At 42.5% G+C, this 23178-nt stretch overlaps 3 protein-coding genes across 3 annotated transcripts; 1 reads left to right on the top strand and 2 right to left on the bottom strand.

The window, feature by feature from the left end:
- Positions 1–4835: 4835 nt before the first annotated feature.
- c6h8orf76 (chromosome 6 C8orf76 homolog) lies at positions 4836–8255 on the top strand. The gene is made up of 8 exons (XM_029505355.1): positions 4836–4985; positions 5584–5685; positions 6054–6197; positions 6764–6814; positions 6925–7069; positions 7223–7358; positions 7590–7722; positions 7879–8255. The coding sequence occupies exons 1-8, from the start codon at positions 4881–4883 to the stop codon at positions 8053–8055; spliced, it is 993 nt and encodes a 330-aa protein (XP_029361215.1). The 5' UTR covers positions 4836–4880; the 3' UTR covers positions 8056–8255.
- LOC115045590 (protein FAM83A-like) lies at positions 6593–12144 on the bottom strand. The gene is made up of 6 exons (XM_029505354.1): positions 11792–12144; positions 11552–11698; positions 11337–11455; positions 11031–11198; positions 10214–10338; positions 6593–10095 (listed from the first exon to the last, which is right to left on the bottom strand). Exons 1-6 carry the CDS (start codon positions 12081–12083, stop codon positions 8832–8834), a joined length of 2115 nt encoding a protein of 704 aa, XP_029361214.1. The 5' UTR covers positions 12084–12144; the 3' UTR covers positions 6593–8831.
- An 806-nt stretch (positions 12145–12950) lies between these two features.
- Positions 12951–22585, bottom strand: tbc1d31 (TBC1 domain family, member 31). Its single transcript, XM_029504398.1, has 23 exons — positions 22200–22585; positions 21216–21356; positions 20705–20820; positions 20254–20432; positions 19995–20146; positions 19693–19852; positions 19339–19539; positions 19066–19236; positions 18783–18862; positions 18530–18676; positions 18279–18412; positions 17974–18107; positions 17702–17881; positions 17347–17579; positions 17175–17247; positions 16942–17021; positions 16710–16845; positions 16173–16265; positions 15656–15784; positions 15266–15460; positions 15060–15129; positions 14750–14947; positions 12951–14159 (listed from the first exon to the last, which is right to left on the bottom strand). Exons 1-23 carry the CDS (start codon positions 22268–22270, stop codon positions 14005–14007), a joined length of 3228 nt encoding a protein of 1075 aa, XP_029360258.1. The 5' UTR covers positions 22271–22585; the 3' UTR covers positions 12951–14004.
- Positions 22586–23178: the final 593 nt, after the last annotated feature.

The raw sequence follows: 23178 nt of genomic DNA, 5'->3' as shown, positions 1-23178 counted from the left end.
ACTCATCATGTGTCCCAGTTGACCTTGTGCAGTAGAGCTACATGCTAACATTGTGATCGGAGTAGTTAACCTGCTGTCCTATAAAGCTCATATGTCATATCTGTATCCTTCGCTATACTTCTGCTATAATCCTCACTCGTTTTCTGTAATTAGACAAGTAGTTGATTGAATGTTTCTTACAACTATCAAAGATTAAAGTGTTTTCACTATAGCAGCCAGCTTTTTGGTATGAAAATACATTTTTTTTTTCTGAACTGTAACATACTGTGTGTATAAATTTAGATTTTTTTTTATTATTATTATTAATTTCCACTTTTTACCCCGAGACATTGCTGCATATGAATGTACTTTGCTTTTTTAAACACAAATTGCAAAGTTTCCTCTTTGTTCTTACTTCAACACAATGCAAATGCTTATGAGTGATGACAGACTCCTCTATTAGGTGACAGCTGGATCCGTAGGCACAGATACTATCAGAAGATTATAACGATCAACCTGAAAAAAATGGTGTGTTCATTGAAAGAAAACAGCTATTTACTGTGGCACTTAATAACCATGTCGGACCGATGACATTAACTGACAGGCCCAGTTTTTTTTTTATTTGTTTTTTTTTATCATGAATAAGATAAAGTTTAATCCAATATGAACTGTAACACCTTACCCAACAGATCTGGTTGATAGAAATGATACTTTTTGCAGGCAAATACGATGTTTCTGTCTTCAATATTCAAGACCCTTTCCAACAATAGTTCGTCTTATTCTGTCTTGTAACAAAGTGATATTTCCATCTATCGACACCCTGCCTGTACATCTGAAACTGTTTAAAAATGAAAATTTGATAAAACACGGTCTGTATGTGCAATGACTTCTGCAGGCTTGCTTTAGAGCTTAAAAAAATTGTTTTGGCCCCTGCAGTCATCAACCTGAAGCTACAAGCTGTGAGGCAAAAAATTTGTGCAATGTTAATTTAAAATCCTGGCTGTTATTGAGGCTCTGGCTTGATTTTTAGCTTGTTTTAGAAAAGATTTATATTTTATACTTGTTTGAGGATAAAACCCCAATAAATTTTGATCAAAAGATGTGTACTTCTGGGCAATATTTTGCATCCTTTGCTTTGAATCAACATGGTATGAATTAGTCTGGAAGTGCAGATGCAGCATTGAAAGTTGATCTAATAATGTATATTTATAATAATAATAAACCTTATTTATTAAGCACCTTCCAGGCAGGATACACAGCTCAATATGTCATCTAAAATGTCATGCTTCTATTTTCCAACCATGGGTAACAGATTTTCATATTAAAATCAATAATTCCCAGCGATGCAACATCAATTCAAATGAGTGAATTCAAAATGAATTCAAGTTCTCCCATACACAGGTTGATGACCTTGTGATTAGCACAATGGCCACACTGTGTTCAAATCTTGATGATGCTGCCCCTCTAAAAAAAGAAACTAATAAAATCAACTGCAACACCTATTGTACATCTGGAATCATTCTCACCTCTGAATCTCTCAGAGCTAGCTTATCATCAACCTGTCTATTAGACCCACAATTATGAGATAAAAGGTCAGAATTTGAGATAAAAGGGTGTGTTGCCTTATTACAATCCCGTGGGAATCCACAAGCAAATTCAGTATTTCATTTGTTGTGAATCCACGTTTAAAGTAGTCCTCAATGTGTTCACAGTCAATTTCACAAGAAGAGAATTCACACAAAGAGCTACTACTCTGACTGTTGTGTTAACATAGTATCTCATAATTCAGATTTTTAAAATGTTGTGCTAGACCTGAATTGATTTGTCTACATTCATTAATCTTGCATGTAATGAACTGATGTTACTAAATTCTCCTCCATAGCAATGATGCTGTGGATGCTGTGGCTCCTTGCTGCTGCTGTAACTCTCTATGCTCATTCATATCAGTGATATTTTAAATGACCAAAGCGTGAAACAATAACTTTGGTCACTGACCGAGTGCTGAAGGCTGAGTCTAATGTGCTTTGTGTTATATTAATAAGCAATGATATAGCTATCAGCAACTCTGTAAATACAAACAAATTGAATTTGAAAGGAATTATAACGCTGTTGGAGCCAAAATGTGGCTTTTCTGTTTGACCACCAGGTGGGGTATTGGAATTAGAAGGGCATATAGGGAAGCCACAGGATTTGAGCAGCAGGTGTGTGAGAAGAGGGGAGCAAACAGCGTTTGTATGGAAATGAAACTTGTTAAACGTGTTTCATGCAGAACACTCGTCCGAGCGAGTTCTCCTCTTAGCCACCTCACAGGAAATGTGTTTTGTTTTTTTTTTTTTTTTTGGAAAAGACTGTACAAACATAATGCTCTGTTTTGTTTTGTTTTGTTTTGTTTTTTTTTTGTTTACCTTTCAGGCACAGCTGACGATGTCCAGGACACAGGTTTATCTTAAAAATATAATATATCTATCATATATTTACAAGGGGAAATATTTAGAATCAATATTTAGATTTTCCCTGTTTTCCTCTACAGGCTGCAGCAGCACAGGAGAAGAAGTGAAGGAACTGATCACGTCTCAGCCATCGTGCTATACGGGCGACTATATAACATACACCTCTGACAGAGCTGTCAGTGCAAACAAATCTGAATGGTGTCACACTCAGGAGCAGACAGAGTGGAGGTGGAGGGCTGACTTGAATGGTGTCTACAATATTTCATGTATAAGTGTCTACACCTCTGACCACCATAATGCCCACTTGGATGGTGTCGATAACCTAAACTTAATGTAGCATAAAGCTTAAGTAAGCTGTGTCTGACATACTGTAAAATACTGCCAGAAGACAGACAGCAGGCGGTTTACTCTTCTTTTTGGCAGCGGGCTGCTCTCTAAGTGCGATCTCGATGGCGTCCTATCTGAAAAATGCACTTTTTCTCAGCAAATAGATGCAATATGAGCAGTCCTCCCTGTGAAATCCACCAGTCTGACAGCTCTGCAGATAGTTCCTTTGTCTCTTGTTGATAGCAAATGTGTTTTAGGTGCTCAGTAAGAAAGCAAAGATTACCTCAGAACAACAAACATCATTCTTCTGGGATTTTGTGTTTCTTTATCCCTGAATGCCTACTGATCTCTCTCTCTTCTCCAGATATAAGACTGTTAAGAACTTCATGAAAGGAGAAAACTATTCATCTCACTTTAAAGTAAATGCGCTGGGCCGCTACATCATTTTCTTCTCAAAAGAAAACAGATTTATGATCCTTTGTGAGGTGATGATGTGGGGCAGCTTACAAGGCAGGCTACAAGAAAACCATTTAGTGCAGTGCACACATATAGTAACTAAATTATTGTAGCCACACTACTTAATCAAATGTTTCTTTTCCTGTATAATGAGAGAGAGGAATAGTCTAGACTACTACTTGCCTGCCTGTCTAGGTGGCAGGCAAGCAGGTAGTGAGGACTTGTTTGGAACTATTTTTGTAATATTCCCATGGCGCTTTCAGAAATCTTCCCGATCTTCAACCATCTTTTATCCATTCCACTAGTCCAAATCGTACAGGGTTGTGGGGGGCTGATTTGGTGACGGTGGAGTACATCCCAGACAGTTTATAACATAAAAAGACAAACAGCTATTCAGACAATCAACCAAACATGCCTCTCTTTGAGTGGGAAGACTCGACTGGGAGTTATTGGAGGAAGAATACACAAACTCCACATAAAAGGCCTTTCCCCTCTATTTTGTATTTAGAACGGTTAAGAGGCTGTAATTGTTTCAGATGCTCTTATGCTAATACGTGAGGATTATTGGTGTTTTCTTTGAAAGTGAATTTCACGACACATTATGGTTTTATATTTTTTGTTGCATGGACCATCTAATCCTGGCCAAAATGTACACATTTCTTTGTGTGTGTGTTTACTAGAGTCACCTTTCATACTGATCAAAGAGAATAAGACCCGGGAAGATGCCCTGCACCCCTGCAGAGACGAACATGAAGATCTGGCTTCCATCTTTGATCAACAGGACCAGGCCTGGGCTGAACTGGCTGTCAAAGATGCTAACAGTTCACATGTGTGGCTGGGCCTTCACGACACCTGGACCCTGGATTTCTGGTTCTGGATTGAGGATCATAACTTAAAGTATAAACACTGGGCTACAGACGGAGGAAATGAAATTGAGTGTGATACGAGTGCTGCCATGAGCAAAGATGAGGATAATCACTGGTACGACGGTTTAATTTCCTCTGTAGAAAGAAAAGGAATTGAAGGTTTTGTTTTGTCCATCCTCCAGTGTGGACATGGGGCAGTGACCTTAATGTGTTTCAGACACGACGGGTCCAAGCAGCAGCTCTCTAGATTAAAGTAAAGGGGAAAGCACAGAGCAGTTCCTCTAAATATACTCGTATATACAATGAAGGAGGGGGTGCTTTTTATTTTAAATACACATATATATATTTGCTGATGCAAGACATTTGATTTCCAGTTGTGAATCTGTATCATTGATTAAAGCTTGATTTTTGGGATGTGCTTTCTTGTCAAAAATGGCGTGTAATCTGCGGCTGTGCTCTTCTGGAGAAAAGATGCTCTCCGCCATGCCCTCTTGGTCCGATGTCTTGTTTCCTCTGAACTGATGGAACACACAAATATGTCAACACTGCTGAAATTCTTGTGTCAGTTGTCTTGGATGTTGTGTTTAATGTTCACTGGTGTGTGTTTTTGTGATGTCGCTTTCGAGTAAAATAAAAGTTGGGATAGTTGAATGATCCGCTGCAGACTTTCACCGCCGCCCGGAACCTTTCTGCCCGGAACCTCTTGTGTTTTCTTCCTTGGTGCACTTGAAGGACCGTGTAAACAGACGGACCGGAGCCGCAGCTATCTGGTCCCCTGTGTTGGCGTCTTTCTCCGGACTGGATGGAAATATTAGGGAGCACGTTTGACGACTCGGTGTTTTCGGAGGCCAGAGCCCGGGTCTGCCAGTCTCTGTCGTCTTACAGCACCAAGCTGTGTGAGCCGGAGGTGAGAGCAACTTCAAATTAGCTACTGTGAGGCAGGAGGGTTGCGGGTTCGGTTCCCGGCCTTTCTGTCCTCCCGCCGTCCAAAAACATCACGTCTGGGCCAACTGGGGACTTGAAACTGTCGGTCTCAGCGTGTTGGCCCTGATGATCGATGCTTCCTTCCCTGCAGATGAAAGCAGGCAGTGAGGACCTGTGTGGAGCTATTTTTCCGATAAATCCGTCAAGGCAGCCAGGCTCGTGGTGACCTCGGTGCGTGAACGGGCTCAAATAGTGACAACGGAGAATAGTGGAAGAGGACTGAAACAGTCACGGCACTAAAAGCTGCCGCCAAAAGCCTGAAAGCCACAACGCAACCCGTGGAAACCAGCCAACACACCAGCTAAAGACGTGTTTACTCCGAGAGAAAGTCAGATTCAACACAACATTTCCTTTTTTTGGCTCTAAAACAAAGCACACCCTCCATCTGGGTGCCATAATTTCCCATTTTGCATTTCCTCAAAAAGTGATCACTGGCCACACTGAATGTGGAGGTCACTTGAACTCAGTGAAATTGTGCTTGTTTAAAATTGTTCTCTCCCCCCCCTTGTTTGTCCCTGAAGTGGTTTTGTGGCAGTTCTGCCCTCGACACAGACGACTCTTTGGAGAAGCAGAAAGTCTATAAGTTCAGAGGCGACCTAGCTGTTAGACGGGGAAGCTATCAGGTAAGCTACCGGCCAAACAGGTCAATATAAATGACCTCTGTGCCTTCTGTCTGTGCAGCTAGCAGCCAGTCACAGCAAGAGGAACGGATCTAACAAGTAACACACCTATTTATCAGTCATCTTATTTAATTTAGGGATGAAGTCGAAACACTGCAGACTACTGATTGGTCAAAGAGAATCACTACTACTTGATGATCCCTGTCACATGTTCAGGATGCTGTCATTTTTGTCTGTTACATTTTTATTTCATTTATGTTTTACAGAGACATGTTTAAAGTATGCCATGTGCCAGCCCCTCTCACAGCTATTATTACCACTCAACAAAACAGTCATGTTGTGTTTCTGTTCACATGGTGTGATGGGCGCAGGAGGCCTTGGAAGCGTACAGCTGCTGCCTGGAGTGGATCGCTGACAACAACTTGACCATCAGAAGAGATGTACTGGAGGGAATGGCCCGATGCTGCACCAAGCTGGGGCAGAGAGACAGGGCGCTGGAACTGGCTGGCTTACTGGTAATTCTGTGAGAGTTTCCTCTGCTGTTTCTAACACAGCAGGTCACAGACTGCTGACTGCTGTCACAGTAGAAGTCGGCTTGTTACTTGTAAAAGCCACATCATTTAAATAATGTGTTTTTTTTTTTTTTTCCCTCCCCTCCCCCAAGTACACCTACCTACCTTACCAGGCAGCCAGTTGGATTTTATTGATTTCAGCCTTTATTTTCTTATTCATGAGCTCATACAGTTTTAAAGTAAATGTGCAGACTGAAGGGATTTCTTTGTTGGTTCAGTTTTATGCCCAATTCCAATATAGATTAGATATCAAACAGGAATCTTCTTTATAACACAAATACAACAAACAACAAATTCTGGTTGAAATTGTTGGCCATATAGATAGATGGATGGATGGATGGATAATTCATTGACAAGTGTTTCCTAAATCCTACATGCTGACTTCATACCAGGGTGTCGTTTATTTCACAGCTGACTAAAACAGCAATAAGAAATCAGTCCAAAATATTGAACTAAGAAAACGTTGTACCAAGATTTAACTAGTAATTAGTATCTTCCTCTTGCTGCAGAGAAAAGAAGCCTCCAACACCTGCCACTTGATCAGCATCCTGCTGCTTCAGGTCAGAATTAGCCACTCTGATTCAAACATGTTCCACCATTTTGTTTATTCAGCAGTCTGTGAAAAAGGACCAGCATAATTATGTAATTGACACGCAAACTTTTATTAAAGGTCAGCATCTACCAGCATTTTGGAGCCATAGGATCAAAGATGTCATCTCTCCAGCAGCTGTGCAGCCTGATGCCCTTCAACCCCTGGCACTGGTTCAACCTGGGCCAGATGTGTCTGCAGCTGCTGGAGAAGGACAGGACCAAAAGTAGGCTTGCCTTCATCTATTGTCTCATTTATCTCCCATCTAGACATTAAAGTTTGAGTTGTTGTTCTTGTTGTTTTTTTGCAAACATGTAGATGAGACGACATGATTAATCCTCATGTTGTGATGTGCTTTTCTGTATTTATTTTTGACTAGCATCCTGTTCCTCTAAGTGTTGTGAACCCGCAGAAGAACAGAACGACAGAGAGACTGAGGAGCAGCAGCAGGAGGCAGAAGACCTTACTGAGGACAGAATCCGACTTAAAGCCTGCGCTTGTTTGATCAGGACAAGGTACAGTATGTGACTTTAACCACCATGTTTTCACAATGCATGTCACAAACCCAGATCAAAATGTCAACCATTGCAATACATGGGTTGGTATTGGTTGTAAATCACTGGAAGATTCATCAGCTCAATACACAGTGCCACAGTTGCCTGTGTATGATAAACGTTTGCTTTTTGAAGAGTTTCAATTGTGGCCCAAGTGTCCGAGTGTCTCCTTGTCTATTTTCTCTCCATCAGACTCCTGCTGAGAATCCTCCGGCAGCAGCAGTCATCTTTTGTGCTGCGGCGCAGTGAAACCACCCTACAGGCGACAGATGAGGCGCTGCAACAACTGAGTCCAAAAGAATCCACGCTCCAGACTCTCACTGAGGTGAGCACATGCTCCTTTTGTGTAGACATGCTATGTTGGGACCTGAATGTGAGGCAGAGTAGGGCTAGTTTTGGTGAGGAGCTGAGTTGAAGTCAGTGGGTTACTGTTAGTATTTTTTATTTATACCTTTCAGTCTCTCTCTCTACAATCCCCCAGGTGCTGTCAGAGGACCTAATCCCAGAGAAGATGAGGGAGGACTACCAGGACGGGGAGAGTCTGGCCAGTGTCTGTGTGCAGAGCTTCAGTGAGCGCTGGTGGAACAAGATCTTAGTGAGCGGCGTATTAGAGACTGATAGATGTCAGCGTTGCACAGAGACGGATGCAAAGTGTTGATGTTGAATGTTTACAGACAGGAGTGGGGCTGAAGATCCAACTCCCAGGAAAAAAAAAGAGCGCAGCGTGTCTGCCGGACCTCAAAATAAGCCCCCATGTGACTGGAGCTCAAACGTTTATGTTACTGTCGAATATCTCCCAAAAAAAAAAAAAACAACTCAGTGGAGATGTCCAACTATACCTGAATGATTCATGTAAATGAAACACGGGGGTGGAGACGCTCCATTCTTTGAAACATTTGAATGTGAACTAGCGCCTTGACATGCTCATTAAACAGTAACATTTTGTGTTTATGCTGAAATATTTAAATCATCCACACAGCAGCCTCTGACTGCACTGTGTGCATAATGAAAGCTCCAGCACATCCGTTGAACAGTTCTTTGAACTACCTTGCTGCTCAGGACTGTGGAGTTTTACATTTGTCCCCTTCAGGCTATTATAACACAGCTCACATAGCTACACTCCTGCTGAGCAGAATGTGGACTACCAACTAACCACCACTGCACACACGGGACAATACAGAATCCCCTTGGATATGGGTGTAGCCCTTGCAGGTTTGAAAACATTTAGGAAACCAAAGCCTTGATTGCCTTGCCAAGTTTGGTCAATAATATTTGTTAATTCTAACTTTCAAATGCTACCCACAAGTAGTAACGCACAAATCTATGAACTATAAGCCATACACATTATTCAATAACATTCCCCAGGGAGGTTTGAATGCTTTCAGTCTGTATGTTTGTTATGTCACTGTTGGACTCCTGCCGTGTGTCTGTCAGTCAAGCGAGTTTCCAGCCTGGTGACCTGCCTGTCTTCTGTCTCATCCCATAACTGCTGCCAAAGGAGCTGGTTTGGGCCTCCAGCCTGGGTCTGGCCGAGTGACTTTGGAGTATCCAGTTCAGTCTGGGAGGGGAATTGGCATGCTGGCAGGTCTGGGGCCGTAGATGCTGCTTGGCTCTTGTACTCAAGGAGAAAAACTCAGGGTCTCTGTGGGCCTGAGGCTTGAGCTGAGTTCCCAGGGCTGCAGTCTCTGTGGGGGTGCTTGGGTATGACTGATGGGGGGGTTGGTGCATCTGGGGCTGACCCTGCCTCCTGGTTTCCATAGGTGGGGCCTGGAGCCCAGATATGTGCCCTCTTGCATGGGTCAAAGGAAACTGGAAGCCTGTGTTCGCTGGTTGCCATGGTGTAGGAAGAGTACGTGGTTTGACGTTATCAGACTGGAGCTCAGCTTTGGTGTTGACGTGAAGTGTGTGTTTCCACTGTCCTCTCTGCCTGCTGAGACCTGCTGTCATTCCTGAAGACATCAGCCTGTTTCTGTGCCTTTGCTGAAAGAAAAGCCCATCTGCAGCGAGTTTGTTGTAATCCAGATGTGACTCTTTGTTTGGAGTGGATTGGTAACAGACAGTCCTCTGCTGTATTTGGGTGGAGTTTCTGGGGTGGCGAGGGTCTGAGTTGTGAAGCTTTGCATGGTTTCCGGCTGTGGCGCTGATTGTAAAGCCAGCAGGCTGGGACTGACTGTGTGAGAGATGAGTGTGACCAAGAGTTTTAGAACGATGGGCGTGTGGCTCCACCTGAGTTTCTGCATCATGCTGTGCGGAAACACCAGTTGGTGTGTGCTTTAGCTTTTCCACACGTGTACTCAGCGGTTTAGGCTGCAGCGAGTGTGTTTGTGTGTCTGATGGCTGTCTGTCCATAGGCTGGTTATCAGCTTTGATCCACTCAAACTCTGGTCCTTGTGAATTGGTTAAAACTGGCATTTCTGCTGTTGTCGCAGTCTTTTGTGCATCACTGGCTCCAGCCCAGCAGCAAGCTATTTTAGTCTGACTTGATTTTGACTTAGAAATTCCAGTCTTTTCACTTTGAGCAGCATGAGATGTGATATAAAGAGGGGTCCTAAGAGGGGCAGCCATGAAAGTGACAAAGCCGGGGACTGGTTCAGAGCTGGAGTAGAGCCTGTGGAATTCCTGATGGAAAGATGTGACGGCACTGCCCTTTACAAGAACAGCTAGACTCCGATGGACCTGCCAGGACAGCCAGGAGAAACTGAAACACAAAGAGAGAGACCAGATCATCAAACATAAAGCAGCAAAAGGTAACAAAGTGGAATGATCAGACAAGCAAATGCGTGCTTGCTTTTTAACAGTGTCGTGTGTACACGTACCTGTAGGAGCCAGTCAGCACCTCAGTCCAGTCAGTGATGATAAAACTTTCAGCAATCTGACCTCTCAGCTTCCTGCCTGTCTTGGCGTGGTAGGTCTGCCCGCTGACACTGCGCACTGACAGTTTCTGTAACAACACCAATCATGCTGTGTATATAATTTGATGGTTTTTGCCCGCGTGAACAGAAACAATTCAATGTGATAGTTCTGGCAAATAGCTGAACAAATAAACCACATGGTTTAGGTATTTAGCATTAGAGCTCTACAGGTGTTTTCACAAATAGCTCAGAGAAAGAGAAAATCGTGAGTCTATAAATGTGTTCAATATGAAGCGTCGCTATAATGTCTATCATGCATACAAAAACAGTGGCTGCTCAGTCCAAAAAGGTGGTGCACTTTCAAATAAACTTTTGCAGTGAGGCCAGCAGTCAGTCACTGTGGTTACAGGAAATATTACCTGCTCTTCCAACCACAGGCCATCAGGCCAGAACATCTACACTGTGGTGAAAATCAAAGGCCAGCTTGCAAAAGAGCAGAGAAAAGATGTGCACAGGGGCCAAGGTGATTTCCATTTACTCTGTGAAGAGTGTCTGCACTGTGCAGGCAGTCACAGGTCTGAGCTAAGCTGCTGCATGTGGCTGCTCAGTGGCTGCTCACTTTATGGCTGTGTGCTGAGAGCAAGAAGACGAGAAAGTTGGATGGCTCACATTACATCTCCTAAAGATGTTAGGAGCTTTTACTGTAACAGCAACTAGAGAAATCAGGAGGAACGCAGACGAAAAGGCTGATGGAGAGAGAGAAGAAGGTGAACAGACTCACCGGGAAGTTTCTGCTACTCAGTTCAAGCTCCTGCCACATGCTGACAAACAGGTTCAGGTTGAGATGATCCAGCAGCAGGTGAACAGAGACATTCCTCTTCCTGCTGGCCACCAGGAGATCACAGAGCAACTCCGCATCACTGAAGATATCCATGACTATGGCAAGAGCCTGCGCGCACACACACACACACACACACACACACACACACACACACCATAAACATGTTTCCTGCAAAAGTTAAAATAAAACTATTTTCATATTCTGTTTTCCATATGTAAATACACAAAAAACAGAATCCTGGCCTACCAGTTGAGCTTTTCTGATGAAACCTCTGACCAGGTCTTTCATGCCAGCTGCTCTGACATTAGACTGGAAATAAACCTCTACACAAGCCTCACTCAGGACAGGATTGTTCAACTTCACATCTGGAAGAGGCCAAAGTGTGATCATGATCAGAGATGGCGAAAAATCTGAAAGAAAAATACAAAATTCTAGGGAAGAAATATTATTCTTATTAGGACCTTCTACGCTGGTTTGGCCTAAACCTGTCACAGTGGGATCACTGTCCATGGAGTCTGTGGGGCTTTGTGTGGCAGACAGAAAGTCAGCTGACAGGCTCTTTAGCTCTTTGTAATCATCATCCTCATCATCTGAGGCACCAGGATCAGCTGTATAGAGCACAAAAAACATTTGATTAAATTCAAGGAACCCTTTTATTGTCTAGCTTTCAAAAACAATAAATAAAAAGTAAAAAGGTGTACCTGTGTCGCCGTCTTTTCCATTCTCCAGGATGTAACTCTTTTCCAGCTCTGACAGAAAATCCACTTCTCCGTCCGTGTTTAACATCTCATGGTAACCCTGTACACCCTGACTGAGCAGGCAGTCCACTGCCAGCCGAGCACTCTCGTTGTGGCTCAGGTCCAGCATGGGTCGGACTGCTGTGGAGTCATTGTAATGAGAAGAAGGGATGCGGAGGTCTTGAACCCGTCGTTTGACTTTCCCCAGAGGTTTGGATTTCCTGTACCACAACATGGACGCAGAGTTGACATCCATGGTCCAACTTGGGTTGAAAATGAAGCACCCCTCAGTTATGACCACTAACAGATTTCGCAGCTGTACATGACCCTCAGATCCTGAAGGAGATGTCTCTGACATATGAAACACATACAGCGTGAGACAGCAGCAGACACACCCCTCCACTCAGGGCGAGAGGGTTTTATGACTGATGAAATGTGACACTTATGAACAGGGGGGTGTAATTCAGATTGTGATGTTCCCTTCAACAAAATTACACAGAGAAGTGTGACTGTGTGTAAAGAGTACAAACAATTCAGGATAGATAGTTTAGTGGAATTCGGTTTCAAGACAGTTCTTTCCGTGAGCCATTAAGTGTATGTTCTGGTTGTTAAAACAGGTCAACTCCACTTAGAGTTTCTCATGCATTTAGAGCAGGTGAGCATGGATAAAGGATGGGTGGAGGGGTAGAGGGGAATGATTGACAGGAATGGGTATTGATGTCTTCTCAGCTCATGTCAACACAACACCTGAATGCCAAAAGGGCCAAAAGAAAAAGACAGTCACAGACACACCCAGCAGCAGAAACACAAGTCTGCATCTGTTTTACGCCAATTACACCTCTCGTCCTTTGCTTTCCTTCTTCTCATAAATCTTGCCTGTAGTCCGAATAATAATTAAAGCTTCGGCCCTCAGAGCTGGACTCACCAGCACCCAATCGCATTAAAACTTAACACATTGTTTTGTGGGCCTCCACTATGAGGCCACAGAGAACACCCACTACCTATACCTCAGGTTGTAGTGTGCAATGTGGAGTACAAACTCGTTAGATATCATTGAGATAGGATGATCTTTGGTTGGGGCTGATTTCCTGTGTCAGTCGGGAAACAGAGATGTGTTCGTGGCAAAAGTCTTATTATGCACGTAAAATTTGGTGCAGATTGGACAGAATTCCTGTTTCAGGACCACACGTCAAAGTTAACAGCCACACCCTGGAGGTATAATGAACGAAAAAGCCTTTTCATCTTCAAGTTCCTGAAATTATACTAAGAGATTATGAAGTCATTTGGATAAACATTGTAGGAAGAGTTTGTTAAAATACAAGGTGCGGGAATCAAAATGGCCAACTTCCTTTAGGCCTACATACACGTGTGCCAATTTTCATGGGCCTACATCAAGTTGGAGGGAGGGGCTTGCCTTTCTTCATTTTCAAGATGGCGCTGTTGAACTATTTTGTGACTTGCATTTCTGGGATGCATAAAATATCAAATGTTTCTACAGACCTGTTGATCATGCTCGGACATTTTTGGGGGCACATTTAGTTTGGAAAAATGCAGTTGTTTTAGGAATAAAAAATAAAGACAATCCTACAGATTCAACAGCACTCAGACACTAAATATCCTGAAATAATCTCCCACAAATTTTAAATCAAAGCCTTATTCCTGGCATCTATACTATTGAGCCTGTGAATTGCTGAATTTCCTACAAAACTCTAAGCGCAGAAACACACGCATACCCTTTCATTAATTTCAAAAATATAATTGAATGTGATGAATGGACATCAAGAGTTTAAAACATGCGACGTGGTTGAGTCAAAATTTTAAAATCTCCCCCAAAATGTTATCTACAGGTTTTAAATAAGACAAATATTAAAAATTAATTAAAAGAAAAAAATTTTTTTTAATGTAGCACCAGCACATGTATGTCAAAATTCTATGAGTCATATAAATCTCAAGGAAACTCATGACTATTTGCAAATGAACATTAAACAGAAGGTGATGTGATAATGAATTCAGAGGCCTGTACCAGTTTCAGTGCAATAGGCTGGTTTTCATCGGCTAGTGATCAACTAATACCAGCTGGTACTGTCAGTTCCCAGCTTGAGTCTATATTTCAGTCATTCAGGCTCACTTGAGAGTATGTTTTTCCTGACATTGTGACGATGCAGAGCAGGTGGTGGTCACTGGGAGACAGAGGACAGTGTGCGGACAGACTGTGAGGAGGCAGAGTTGTCCTCTCTGGCTCTGGCTGCCAGCTTCTGTCGCAGTTCTCTGATTTCTTTCAGCAGCTCTCTCTCACTGCTGTCCAGCTGGGCCCGGCCTCGGTCCAGGGAGACTGACAACACAGTCAGAAAGGGACACACAGAGATATCATTGATAGGAGAAAAAAAAACAAACAAACAAAAAAAACAAAAAACAAAACAAAACCTCAACATAATGGAGGGGGGCAGCACGGCGGCATACTGGTTAGCACTGTTGCCCCACAACAAGGTCACGGGTTCAGCTCCCAGTATGGGGCCTTTCAGTGCTGAGTTTGCATGTTCTCCCAGTGCCTGCGTGGGTTTCCTCCCACCGTCCAAAGACATCATGTTTGGGTTAACTGGTGACTCTAAATTGTCTGTAGGTTTGAGTGTGAGCGGTTGTTGGTCTCTGTCTCTGTGTGTTGGCCCTGCCCTCATCCAGTGTGAGCTGGGATTGGCCCCAGCACTCCCCATGACACGGAAATGGATAATCGGTTGAAGGTGGATGAATTAATGAATAATGAAGGGAGGATTGTTATAACAATATCTTCCTTGACATGAGAGATTCTGTCTGTGGTGACAGTAATTATTTACTCTGTGGTCTCTCCTATTGTCCAATACCCAGTACAATCAAAACAGAGTCCTTTGAACACACAGATATCAGATCATATCTACAGTGACTCACAGTTGGTGGATGTGCTCTCAGAGGGAGAGCTGCAATTCAGACACACCATGTAGGTGGCTGCCTGACTTGGAGTTGGGACAGTGTTGGGTTTGATCGCTGGAATAGAACCGCTGATTCCTACTTCAGCTGCAGCACCGGCTCTGTGTGGATGTCCATCATCTGATCCTGGTGATCTTGTCCTCATGTCTCTCTGGCCAACTGACATAAGTACAGGAACATGACATGTCCATACAGTTCAATTCACCTGTGTGTGTGTGTGTGTGTGTGTGTGTGTGTGTGTGTGTATGTGTGTGTGTGTGGTGAGTAATACCTGCGTTTGCTGAGGGCATGGGCCGTCTCTGCTCTTGTAAATGGGGTCTGCTATTCATCACTTCATCCCACTGTAAATGAACAAGCATTCATTGTCTACTGTAATGACACACAAATAGAATTCTTAAAAGCAAATTAATTATGTCATTGTAATTTTACATGTACATCATGTAAATCGATGTGCTGACAGACTCTTGTTATTCAAACCTTCCTTCCTGCCACATCTCTCAGGGTGTCAGCCAGTCTGTCCTCCTCTGCCAGGGTTTGCCTGTGAAGCTCTGCCAGTCTACCCCTCTTCCTCTCCTGCTCGGCGTCAACCTGCTGCAGGCGCTCTGCCACCTCTCTCTGCCAGTCTGACTCCAGGCCCAGCTGGCACGCTTCCGCTAGGGATTCCTCCAGGATCTGTGATTACAGTGAAAGTCAATGGATACAGGAGGAGGAGATCATGGATACTTGTGCCAAACACTGAGTTTCAGGTAACTGTGAGGCTCTAATAGTTTCTTGAGCCAAACAGAAATACTGTATGAGTGCATCAAGATCATGTACTGACATATTTCAGGTTTTCACACTATCTGCCCGCTGGCTGGTGTCACTGACCTGCATGTTTGTCTTTGTTCTGTGCAGTAGCTCTGTGCAGCTCTTTTCTTCTCTGTCTGCCCTCCTCATCCTCACCTCCACCTCCTCCTCAACTTCCCGGCCCATGCGTTCCTGTTCCTTCAGCAGGTGCTGCAGGATGGGGTCATGGAAATGAGATGTAAATAGAAGAAAATGCTATCATCAGAAAAAAGATAATGTTATAATCTAAAAAAGCAAATTGCACCATTGCCACAAACCAATCAAAAGGCGGTTCACAGATTTGTTTCTCTCAGCTCAGTTTGGGTAAAAAAAACAACCAAAAAAAAAAAAAAAACAAAGCACAGTTAGTGTCCTTTACAAGTTACAGCTGATAGACGTTTTTATTTATTCCATCTCCTGTTGGAATACATGTCATAATACATTATGATGACAAATATCTTCCTAGGTTGACAAGGGACATATTTCAAGAATAAATGTAATACAAGCCAAAACAAAGGAGGAAAGGAGTATGGGAGGTTGAATATAAGGTCTTTCTCACCTGTTCAAGTTGTCTCCTCTGAGCCTCTAGCTCCATCTGTCTGACCTCCAGATCCTGGCATGCTGCAGCTGTTTCTCGCTCCCGCAGATCCATCTGAGGCAGAGAATGAAAGTTGTTAGATGTGCATTTACAAGGAAACCAAAATAGATTATAAATGTAAACTGATGTCATTGTGGCATGAAAAATTAAATTGCCATTTTTTGAGAGTCATACATTGAGAGTCATTTTCATAAACTAAAGTTGAATTAATGCAGGAGCTGATCACTGAGAACACTCACACGTATTAAAATACGAAACACAAAAAGCACTTCAAGTAAAAACACATGACCCACTGAAGAAAGCTACTTTTAATGGAAGCTTCAAAAATTCATTAAGTGATTTGACGCTTACTGGCTTGCTTTTACATTAAAATGTTAATATTTTAATCTAATTTTTGGGGTAGCCAAGATCCCCATCAACAGCACATTATATAGGGTCTGAAAGCATCAAATAAATCTACACACTATATGTTGTATATGGCCAGAGAACTGTGTTTGCCTTTCTCCTGATCTCCTGGTCTAATCTTTGTATCTGTGAGGCTCTCAGGTCCTGCTGGTGTTTGAGGAAGCGACTTCTAGTGGCATCCAGGAGCTGTAACTCTTTCACATTCAGCTCTCTCTTCATGGCTGCCAACCTACAGTGAATGGAGCAGAGACAGCAGCCGCTTCGAAAAAGATTCCACCACTCTTTAATTCTTAACTATAGAGCTGTCTGTGTCTGGTGTTTTTACTTTGCCCTCTGCTGTGTTAGTTTTTCATCCTCTTGAGCCAAGATGTTTCTGCGCTGTTCCTCTGCCTTCTGCAGCAGCTCCTGTGTCCAAATTGATGAAAGCAATATGATCTACTTTAATCAACTTCAATACTGTGCTTGTGTTTCATATACAGATAGGCCATATGAACATTATATTGCAAATCTTTGTTCAGGTTTAGGGATATTTTTAAAAGCTGTATGACCTGCATTTACCTGTTGTGTGTAGTAGGTCTCCTCTTCAGCCTGACGACGCACAAAATCAGCATGCCGCACTGACAACTCTTCCCTGTTAATGCATATACAATTATGTGATGCATCTTTGCACACTTTGAAGTTAAGTTAAATATAGAAAAACGTCTGCTGCCCCTTTTATCTTTAACCTTACCTCTCACGGAGATATTCCATCTCTTGCAACCGAATCTTCTCCCTCTCCCGACTCTGATATTCAACTATGAATTCTGGGTAGTGGTTGAACATGGGGTACTGGCCCCTGGTCAGTGGGGTAAAGTCAGACAAAATAGTCCTGGGATGGATGTCTGCAGGTGTGCTGCTCAGTAAGCGATAGGCCTCCTTTATCATGGCTCCTATGTCCAGGCTGTTCCGATGGTGAAAAAAATACTGAAAACAAAAATGTGACTAATTTTAATGGGGGAAGGGAGACTGATGATTTCACTGACTGACTTTGGAACTTTATTTTTTCAGTGGAATGTAGAAGAAAAAGAAAAGGCAGTCTGATTTACCTCAAAGTCTTGTTTCTGGGAGCAAAGCAGCAGAGGCTCACGGCAGCAGGTGATGTACGCCACACAGGCCATGATTAGGAATGATGGATGGTTGGAGAAAATGTTGTCAAAGAGCCGAAGCCACTCATCACGTGTCAGTACCTCAGAGAATAGGGTCTCCAGCAGGGGCCAGACATAGAGCTGGGAGCACAGAGATACAAAATGTCACATTATCCCATGCCTTATGTCTTGCCCACCTCAATATTCCAGTTTTGTGTAGCAGTTGGTGTTACCTGTGAAGTAATGCCACAGTCCACCAGGTGTTGCAGCAGCTCCTTGTCATGATGAGCCAGAACATTCTCTGTAGTACTGAGGATGTTCAGAGGGGGATTGGGGAAGTACTCGAACCAGTGCTGGCACCAATTTACTGCAAAACAGCATCTGAGTTGCTAGCCTGTCTTTTGAAGCTGACTGCCAATTTGTATATGCTGCTTTATTAAACAGGAACAATATAAAGCTTTTAAGTCAGACTGCTCTAATATGAAAAGGAACCCTGTGTTTATGCATTACCGTGTACTTAGAAAATGACATCACATACCTATGACAGTTGCCACCACCTCGAAGCAGACCATTGGGTTGTTCTGGAAGAGTTTGACAAAAGGGAAGGCCACCAGGGGAAGGTACTCCACCTCCCCAAAGATGGCTGCCCAGTGAGCTAAAGCAGACAAAACCCTGCACAGCAGAGGATAGAGAGAGGTGTTAAAGCTTTTGTAAAAACAAACCTATGCAACAAGTAAATGGTTTAAATATGCACTAATAAAAAGACAAAGTATGTGTGAATGTTTGTACCTTTGAAGCCCTCTCTGTAACTTGTTACTTTTGATGGGGTATTTATCATGCAGAGTGAGGTAGGCTGAATGCAGGCCTTTATCAGTCAGGCTGCTGTATGCTGCATGGTTCTCTGGGAGACACAGCAAAGATCGCCACACAAACATCCTGCAGCACAAACACGTATCGGGTAAATATTTGAAATGCATTGGATAATTATATTGTACTTGATATGTTTTTGTCATTGCATAAAACACATTAATTACACTGTTACCTGTATTTGGCAGGATATTCTCCAAATGTCTTTAACAGAGCCACCAGTCTCTTCTTGTTTAGACCAGCCGGTAGTTCATTCTGTTCATAGGATGACAGAACCACAAATTGTAGTCAGAGGGAGAAAATGCCTTTTGTGTGTATTTGTGTGTGTGTGTGTGTGTGTGTGAAGATGTTTATGATAAAATATAATTTAAATGAAGGTGACAAAATACGCAGGGAGAAAAAAATACATCACAAAAGAAATAACATTGAATTAAGAAAAACTATCTGTATCTGCCCACCTCTTTATCATCAGTTGTGCACACAGCACGTGGTCGAAGTGTCCTGATTTGTCTCCGACCCGAGTTTATGGGTGGTCTTTGCAAAACCTCTGACCTGACTTTGACCTTTAAGTTCGACAACCCCTGAGTAGTATCACCACCTGAGACTACTGCCACCTGGGAGAGTGGAGGCTGGATGAGAATAAGAGACAAACACATAAATTCAGTTAAAGAACAAAAAATTTTTTATCAGCAACAAATCTTTTGGAACATGGTATCACAGCCAACTGGTACCTTGTTTAGTTCCTGTGTAAGACTCTGGACACTGTAGATATTGATGCTGCCATTATCCATGATGGCTACAACATGTCTGCCATTTGGGCTAATTGTTGCGCCGGTGATTGCGTCGTCATGGGAACCAAGGTGGAAAAGGAGCTTGCAGGTGTTGATGTTGATGAAACGCATCACACCGTCTTGACTCAACACACCCAGTGTCTACAGTGCCACATACATACATCACATGCTTGGGAAAGAGATACACACTGCAGGCCTGTGGCCAAACAAACAGCATCTGTTGCTATAAAGTAAATTCGACCCCATAGCAGGAGAACAGAAGTTAACTGTTCTGTTGTTTAGTGGTTTATGTACCTGGTTGGCTCCTCCATCAAAGCTGTCAGGCAGGAACTCCAACTGCCTGACAGTTCGGACCAGTGTGGGCATCTGAATCACTCTGAGCAGTTGTTTGCTATCCAGACACCACAAGTGCAGAAGGTTGGAGCGCCCACCTGCTACAAATCTCTTGCCGTCGCTGTAAACACAGGTCACACATATTAATGTTTGATCAGTCCCACTGAATCCTAGTTATTTCAACTTTTATTGTCCTTATAAAGTTTAGTATTACATAGTCAGAGAAGTGCACTGAGCAGTTCATTCTGATCTAAAAAACCCACTGTGTGACAGCAAAAGCTCTGTAGGAGATTTTGGGTCCGCTGTCAGGAACAGGTAGCTGGTATTGGCAGGACAGAGTGTCACTCTCCCAAGCAAAGATGGAGTCATCACTAAAGCAACTGAGGATTTCATTACTGAGGGGCAAGAAAAACACCTGCAACACAAACACCACAACTTGGCGAACAACATAAAGTTAAAAGACACAACATCAACAGTTTCTTATTACTAAAAGCATAAATCCTTGTATATCTGCATGTTTACCCTCTGTATGCCAACAGACTGTCTGATGTTCAGCTTCCTCTTTCTCTGAAAGGTGTCCAGGTCCCAGAGCTGAGCTGTGTCCAAGGACGTGGTGATGGCGTAGCGGCCTGAGCTGTGGACGGAAATGGAAGAAACTGCTCCTTCGTGACCTCGCATCCAACTTACCAGCTGCTTTGTGTCTATGCAGAGAAATAGAAAGGAAAGAGTAGTAGATAAGTGGATAGAAAGAAACACAACACATCCTCTCTGCTCTGCAATGAACCCAAAAAAAATGATTGTTTGATAGAAAGGTCGACTGACTGTCTGTTGTACAATGAAATTGAGAATATGACCTTAAAAATATAATTTGAGCAAAATTGGGAAGAAGAAGATAACAAAAGAAAAAAAAAAGCTACTTTAATTCAAAATGAACTTGCAGTGTAAATGCTTCATGCGGATTTGTCCTTCCTACCCTTGTCAAAGCACTTGATGCTGTAGTCAGCCAGCGCTACAAGAAACTCTGTGGTCCTCCGGAGGGTGAAAGCCAGAGCAGTGCAGGCCTGGCCAGTCTTCTGTAACAGACGGAATCTGATCCAAGAGAAAAGAATGAGGAAACAGAACATCAGATAAATGTACATGCACGAAGAGTTCTAGGATAGCAGCAGATCACCTACAGGTCATGTTCTGATCAAAACTGAAAGGCAGACCATTTAAATTTAAATCATTAATGTGTTCATAAGAATGCAAAGAAAAAATGTTGGGGCAGGTGTTTTTGCATATTTTCACACATTAAGGGGAAACATTGACTTTTAACTTTAAAAAGGTCTTACTAGCATTAATGAAGAATGTAAGAGAAAACTGCCAGTGAAATATATGATTAACCATAAAATTCCCATGCTGTAAAGCAAATTGTCCTTATATAATATTTCCAGAAGATAAACAAAGACTTGATAATGTTTGGACCTTTGAGCATACTCATTCACCTGTTTCTGCTGATGTCAAAGACATAGATGTTTCCATGGTGATCTCCAGCCAGGAAGGAATCTCCTGTGGTGTCAAAAGCAACATGGAGGAAACGCACTGCTTTGGACTGCTGAACAGTGCGGACCACCGTCACTAACACCCTGAGGATGCAAACACATTTCAGTAACTCATTAAAATTCACAATGAGAAAAGCTGGAGAAAATGCTATTATCCTGCAACAATCAAGATCAAACTTTGAGGCCACTTGGCTGTAACTCTGTAAGCCTTTTCTAATAGGAAAACATCAAAACAGTTAAAATCTAAGTTCCTCAATGATTAAACAGCCATGTGGGGTGACTTACCCATTCACCTTTGAGCTACAGAAAATTATAAATTGACTCCTGTACAGTGATATAGATTTCTGAACTTGATATGAACTTTAAGCTTAATTGGGGGTAAATCCACAACTTAAACGAGACTGTTCACTATATGAAAGCCCTGGCTCTGATGCCACAGTGGTATTTTTCAGGTATGTGGTAGAATAAATTTAGAAATCTATTTTCTTCATATTAGTCTGGATTAAGGTTTCACACCTGAAGATCAAGATGGCCTACATCCATGTATTTATATTGTGCGAAAGAAAACCCTCCCTCTTTATCCTTCAACTTTAAACATAGCCAGTCATGACTATATTCTAGGCGGGATTTTAATTTAGCCAACAACCAAATAATCTGAAGTGATGTCCCAAAGAGGAATAAATAACAACACTATATAGTAGACAGCTATGGATATTCAGTATTAGAAATTCAAGTATTGAGAATTAACACTTGTTTCGATGTACACAAAGTGTGGCAGCACAAACCTTCAACCACAACACAGTGATCACCTGATTTTATTTCAGTAAATGCCACAAAGGCACTTTAAGACATAGTCCAAGAGGACCCTTTCAGCATCAGGTCAACACAGGACACTGATCCAGTATCTTTGAGCCGTTTCAGACCTACCCTTTGCCTGGAGTTGGTTTTCGGTGCCAGACTTTGCCCTCTTCTTTGTTTCCGATGTCCGTCACCTCCATTTTTATTTCAAACGCGTCTGGAGGAACTCCGTGCACATGTCTATAAAACAGAGAACTGCCTTACTTAAGTTGTTGTTTTGGGTCCATTTCACAACAACGTCGCAGGCTAACGGGCTAGCATGCTAATCTCAGTACCGGCACAAACAGCGCGAAATTTGAAAGTGCAACGTTTGGTGTAACTAGCTTTAAATTACAACCAAACAAAACGTAAAGAACAACGATGAAAGCTCCGCAATATCTAGTTTTATTCAGACTTCAGACATCCAACCGACGCGTCCCAGTCATTAAGCTCTGCCGATTTCCTTAGCCTGCACTTTCAGGTGTTTTTTGTTTTGGGGACAGTTATTTTGTCGCTCAAAATTTACATAATTGGTAACTGCAGATGGGCATTATGGGAAATATAGTCCAAGTGGGTATACAGGTTCAAACGCCCGCCTCTAGTCTAATGCATACTTATAGGATGTTTTGTAGACTCTAAAAGATATTATTAATTTCCCTGTAGATAGTACACTAAATTGTGACATAAACAAATATTAATGTAACACCTAACCAGTGTTTCTTAACGTCTTGATCTTTTGCTTGAAATTATATTTCCAAAACACATGGGAGACAACAATGGTAAAAAGTCTCGGTTACACGCTATACAGTATTTCCATTTTATAAGTTTATACGGCTACGCCACTTGGTTTGGATGGAACACACTGTAATCTTATTTTACTCCACACTATTGAACTTATTCAACAGTTTCAGTTACTTTCTTATCGCAGCTGTCAGTAGTCGGGAGATGAGCAGGAACTATAGCACATTAACTTAGTCACTGACCTGTGATATGTAAGAGGTTTTTAGAAAGATGTATGACCACCAATAACTTTTGTGCTTTTCCAACCCATCATGTCATGAATGATTTC

Source organism: Echeneis naucrates, chromosome 6 (assembly GCF_900963305.1).
Source record: "Echeneis naucrates chromosome 6, fEcheNa1.1, whole genome shotgun sequence".
Taxonomy (NCBI): Eukaryota; Metazoa; Chordata; class Actinopteri; order Carangiformes; family Echeneidae; genus Echeneis; species Echeneis naucrates.
This window is presented reverse-complemented; position numbering and strand designations above follow the sequence as displayed.